General features: G+C 44.5%; 1 protein-coding gene across 1 annotated transcript in view; it reads left to right on the top strand.

The window, feature by feature from the left end:
* The first annotated feature begins 4,304 nt into the window (after positions 1-4,304).
* The window catches only part of Pip4p2 (phosphatidylinositol-4,5-bisphosphate 4-phosphatase 2), a 47,876-nt gene continuing 46,094 nt past the window's right edge, over positions 4,305-6,086 (top strand). The window contains exon 1 of the mRNA XM_032905596.1: positions 4,305-4,835. Within this exon, the coding sequence (XP_032761487.1) occupies positions 4,730-4,835 (106 nt within the window). The 5' untranslated portion in view covers positions 4,305-4,729. The remainder of the gene's footprint in view (positions 4,836-6,086) is intronic.

The raw sequence follows: 6,086 nt of genomic DNA, 5'->3' as shown, positions 1-6,086 counted from the left end.
AGTTCTATTTCCTGCCGGGTGGATCACAGCTGCTGATAACTCCGGCCCCAGGGAACCCAATGCTTCCAGCTCTGTGGGCACTTGCCTGCACACGCACATATGCCCATGTAATATAGGATATATTTTTTTTAAGTCATGAAATGATCCAGGCACAGTGGTTCACATATGTAGTCCCAGGGATACTTTAAAGACTGAAGACAGGCTTCAGAACGACTGCTCGATCCCAAGAGGTCTCAGCCAGCTTATGCAATACAGGGGACATCCTCTCTCTTACCCTAAGACAGGATCTCGTCTCATAGTCCGGGCTGGTCTGAAACTTGTTAGGTAGTTAAGGCTGGCCTCGAACTTCTTTCTGTTCCTGCTGCCACCATCTCCTAAGTTTTGAGATTGCGACAGTGTAGCCACCACTGAGTACCACCTCACTCAGCTTATGTGGTACTGTGGCGTGAACCCAGGGCCTTGTGCTCAGTGAGTAAGCACTCTATCAACTAAGCTATATCCCAAGATTTGCTTTAGACTGATTCAGCTTTCATGCTGAAGACTTTTATTAGGACTCTGGGAATACATAGTATTTGTTTATTCAATCATTTCCTTATTTGTCTGGCAAATAGACGATGCTTGTTAATGTGCTACATATTATGTTAGACATTGAAGATATATTACGAATAAAAGACATATGGCTGCTTCCTCTTCAAGGTCTAGCTTTCATAGTACCAGGAGTGCTACACAAGCTGCTAAAGTGGTAGAAACAATAAAGTCTCTACCCAGAGGTGACACCTAGCAACCACAACAGTGACTGACATGGCAAGATGTTCCAAAATGTGCAATCGCGTTACTCATACCTTGGTGGTATGCTCTTGAGAGTAGTTCCTATTACCCAGCTTTAAGCTCTTGGTGTACAGTGCTATCAGCTCCTGCCCAGAGACTATTGGATCCATGGGTGAAAAACGTAGACATACACTTAGCTCAATATCAACCTGCCTTATTGGCTCAAGTGCTGGGTGCTTTTAACCTCCCACAGCTAATGTGCCTTTCCCAATACTCTTAGCCCAGCACCTCTTAATCTACCCTTCGCTTAGTGTCCCAGTTACCTTCTCCATGTTCAATAACCCAAAACTACCCTCAGCTTAGTTGTGTTTCTAATCTCCTGCCTTGGGAAGCAGCCTATGATCATTCTGTCCTAGTTCAAACATGGTGAACATTTTCTCCCTCCAAAGTATGGTTAAATATTCCTTCCTCTTCCTACATCTTAGCCTGCCTTCGGGGACCTCGAACAAAATCTTGCCTCTTCTGTTCCGCACAGCAATTGGCCCCTAGCATTTTTAATCGATAAATCAAGAACCAATTGGAGAACAGGACCTTAGGATGAGAACCTCCCCCTACAGTAAGCAATAGAAATATGACTGGACTTGAGGCCCACTTAACAAAAGGGCAATCATTCCTGCTGCTGGAAACTTAACCAACTATCTTTGGCTAGTGAGGTCATGGATCTCAGTGGAGAACATGACAGTTCTACGTTTTAGACCAGTCTAGACTTCATTCTAAACACTAATCCTTATACTCATAGATGAATGTAATTCTCATCTCGCACCAAAGAAGCTTCTCTTTGCAGGAGATGGAGATCATCACAGAAAACCACAAATGGTCAAAATACAGAGAATGGATAGTAGAGTTCCCATCCCTGAGACTACAACCTGCAACACAACCTCTGTATGCCATGCTCAGAGAGTACGGTGGTTTGCATAGGAATGGCCCCCATAGACTCACTCGTGTGTGTGAATGCTTGGCTCATAGGGAGTTGCACTATTAGGAGGTGGTGAGGTTTTTCAGGAGGAAGTATAGCCTTGTTGGAAGAAGTGTGTCACTGGGAGGGACGGATTTTAAGGTCTCTTATGCTCAAGTTATGCCCAATGTGAAAGCTAGTTTCCTTCTGCTGCCTGCAGATCAAGATGTAGAACTCCCAGCAACTTCTCCAGCACCATGTCTGCCTGCATGCTGCTGCCATACTTCTCACCCTGATAATACTAAGCTGAACCTCTGAAATTATAAGCCAGCTCCAATTCAATGTTTTCCTTTACTAGAGTTGCCTTGGTCATGGTGTCTCTTCACAGCAGTAGAAACCATAACTAAGACAGGGAGCATCTCAGAAGCAGGGGTAGAGACATTGTAGGACCCAGAGGATCAGTGAAATTATATCTCTTAGAAATGACAGGGAAGCTACACCATGATTCCTCAACAATATGTCTAAACAAGATGCAAACAGTGACGGCAGTAATAGACATATTAAATCGGAAGGGGGAAATCCCAAAGGGCTCTCTCTATTCCTGGTCAATGCGGAGAGGGAGAATTAGTCTTCCCTAAGGATCAGCCACTAACTGGTTATATAATACCAATTGAAAGGCCCTGAACTCGTATGCATACAAACAACGAGTCAGCTGGTTGTATTTATATATTTATGCATATATGCAATAATAATAATAATTATAATGATAATGATAATCAAATATAAAGGGGCCATGAACCTGAAAGGGAGTGGGGGGGGAATGTATGGGAGGGCTTGAAGGAGGAAAGGAGAGGGGGAATGAGGTAATTAAAATTTTAAAAGGGTCTTCTGACCTCATCTGACAGTTGGAGATAGAGAGTAGGAGGATAATGCCAATGTAAATATACTATTAAAAAGGAGTTAGGGGTGGCATGACAAAACATGACAACTTCTGGCAACTCAAATACACTGTATTAGTTGTCCTCTGATGAGATTTTTGAGAAAATCAACTGTGGGAGTAGCTGTCTCTTATCACACAAGAAGCAAGGTGTGGAGACCTAAGGGCTATAAGTCAGCAATGCAAATTCTTTTAAGGGCGTACCCTTTGATGACGCAAGGCTCCTCCTCTTAACCCTTGACAGCAACCCCCAGTACTGTCATTTACATACAAGCCTTTATAGGACAATCCAGACCTTAACTAGGGTAAAAGCAGGGGTCTGTGATTGGTTTTGTAATTTTCTTCAACTCAGCAGTCTTTATAACTGTGAGGCACTGGCACTCATTTTTCAAGGGATAAGCTTTTTATTTTCTTCAGAGTTTTCAAACCCCAGGCTACTGGAGACCCATCTAGTTTCTCATAGGGATCTCAATAAGATCCTTCTATGGCATCGTATCTTCCTGTTATTGACCCTCCCAAGATGCTGCATGAAAGAAAACATCGTTCTTTATCTTCCCTTAGAGTTTCCAGCTGGTGCTTAATAGATTTAGGAAGAAAGAGTATGTCTTCAGAGAGCAACTTGAGGATTCTGAGTGTGATTTGAGTAATTCAAATGTCTGATGTCTGCTGTTTATACGGACTGAAAGGTAAGGGGGCAACTACCAGTCCCTGTATAGCTATTTCCCAGTAAGACATTTCAGTCACCTTGAACACCCTAGATACTTGGGGGACCCCTGGAAAGTGAGTAAATAATTCTTCCCAAGTCACTTAGAAGAATCACAGCAGGAAAGCTATTATTCCCATTGCATCTTTATTTGAATATGTTCTAAACTTTGGTTTGTTTTCGTTGTTTTTTGTTTTAAATGTAAATCACATTAGAATCAAATGGCAAAACATTAAAAAAAGAGAGAGAAGGTAACAAAAATGTAAGTAGAAAATAAGACAATAAGTTTGCTGAGTATTTAAAAACATTGTAAAAAACTGTAAGATCTCTCTCTCTCTCTTTGTGTGTGTGTGTGTGTGTGTGTGTGTGTGTGTGTGTGTGTGTAGGCCAGATGACAACATTGGTTTTTATTCACTGGAGTTACAGGTGGTTTGTGAGCCACCAAATGAGGGTGCTGAGAAGTAGATTTTGTGTCCTAAACAAGACTAGTGAGCACCTTAATCAGTGAGCTACCTCTTCGGCCCACTAACCTTTTTTTTTTTAATCTTTTGTAGGAAAAAGATTTAATTGTTTTACATTATACAAAAGCCTCATTATTGTAAAAACTAAAATGACAGCCTATTTTGTAAAACGGAAGTTGTAAAAGTTAACACGTATGCTTAAAGTGTCAAAAATCAAATGTCAGCACTCTTACTGCTAAAAAAAAAAAAATCAAGGAAAAGAGGAAAGCCCAGTGCGCACGAACCAACATTTCTTAGACAACAGATCCTCACTAGGATTCATAACAAAGAAGAAACCACTCAGAAGAAATTGATAACCCAAGAAACAAGTTTTCTTCACCCAGCTACAAAGTTTACCAGACAAGTTGGACTCTCCTACTTCCTGGAGGAGCTGAACTTGACTGCTCCAGTTTTCCCCGTAATCAAGCACAGGCCTTTCAGTGCCTTTCAAAGCTGCTCTTTATCCTGGTTTCCCTCACTTTAAAAGATTCCTCGCCCTCTCTTTCCTTTTGCCCCTCCTCTTGCTTACTTGGTCTCTTCCCCTCCCCCACTTCCTAATCGGTCCTCCCGTCCCCCCTTCTCTCAGACTGGCTGGATTTCCCTCCACACTCCTTCCCTTCCTCCTCCTCCTCCCGGGCTCTTTCTTTCCTCTCCAGTCCCCTCCCCCAGCATGCCTCCCGGCGTGCTTCCCTTCCCCCGGCCTCGCGGTCCTGCACCCTCCCCTCCCCCGCCTCCTGCCTTGTGACACATCCTGGGCCCTCTCGGAGGCCGTAGCAGCGGCGCGGCGGCATAGCTGGCCACCACCTCCTCCCTAGCCGCAACCCAGCTCAACCCGCGGCCCGCCGCGCTGTGCTGTTGCTGCAGTCATGGCTGCTGACGGGGTGGACGAACGTTCGCCTCTGCTGTCAGCATCCCATTCGGGAAATGTCACTCCCACAGCCCCGCCGTACTTGCAAGAAAGCAGCCCAAGAGGTAAGGCCGGCATAGACCATTCTGCCTCTCCCAGAAACGTCTGGAAGGATGAATGCTGGGGAGCTCTAGCGCGTAGGCGGAGGAGAGCTTCTCCCTTGGGCTGGGGGAAAAGGATGCTGACTGTTGCCTTCCCAGGCGGTGCCTGCCTGCCCGAAAACCTCTCTGCAGGGCTTCGCTGCTGCTGCTTGTGGTGTGGAGAGTGTGTGCTTGGCTTCCCCAGCTTCAGGAGCTGACATGGATTTCCCAGGCTCCGTGCTGCTGTTTCCAAAGCGGCCCCTACGTGCAGCTGGGCGGTGGTGCAGATCCTTCAGTCATTCACAAGTGCTTCTGGTTGCTGAAAAACACGGGGTGCTGCTCACCCTGGAATCTGTCCTTGAGAGGACTTTAGCAGTCTTGTCTCTTCCACTCAGCCCCCGAGTGCAAGCAGGGGAGCCCTAACCAGAAGCAAGAGAGTTAATCAATATCCCTAATATGTCTGAAATTCCTAAGCCACGGACGTTATTCCTGTCTGTAAGGAGTGTCTTTCATAGCTTCCGTGGTGAAAGGAAGGAGGAATTTTTTTTAAACGCATGTCTGAGTGAGGTTGAAATTAACTTCTAAAAAGTTATCCAAGTTTATACTGCATATGTTTTTATTTTTGTTTTCGGCGTAGACTAAAAAGGGATTTGGAAAAATGGTGTGGTGAAGGAAAAGAAGCCTGTTTACCAAAGGATTCGATTTGTTCAAGATCTGTCTTTGTTCAAAGTCTTTGGGGGTGTTTACTACAGTAGTCTGGAAGGCAAGCCTTGCAGAGATCATTAAATATGGCACGTGCAAAACGTTCCTACCTCATCTTGTTCATTTGGCTGAATGGGAATGAAGTTTAAAACCCAAGGAGGCAAAAGTTAGTAGTGCTTTGGGAATATAAGCAGTTCACGTGTCTTGTCACACAACTTCTTCTAAGTTCATGTCTGAAAAGGGGGAAAACACTACAACAGGTCGAAGTTTTCTGGCACTTAAAATTTCTTTTTAACATTTTATAACTTCAAAATCAACATTCTGGGTCTCGATCTATAAAGGGAAGCAGAACAAAGGAAAACTATGGTTAGCTGGGAGGAATTCAGAGTGATTGACAGTCTGAGAGGAAAGGGGCAAAGTCCAAGGGAACTGACGCACAGAAAGCCTACAAGTTACCCCTGTTGGTCAGAATTCACAGGAACACCAAGCTGGGGGATTTCCCTGAGTGGCCATTCGATATTAATATCGTACTAA

This window comes from Rattus rattus, chromosome 1 (assembly GCF_011064425.1).
Source record: "Rattus rattus isolate New Zealand chromosome 1, Rrattus_CSIRO_v1, whole genome shotgun sequence".
Lineage (NCBI taxonomy): Eukaryota > Metazoa > Chordata > Mammalia > Rodentia > Muridae > Rattus > Rattus rattus.
The sequence above is the reverse complement of the archived record's forward strand: the minus strand, read 5'-3'. Positions and strand labels throughout refer to the sequence as shown.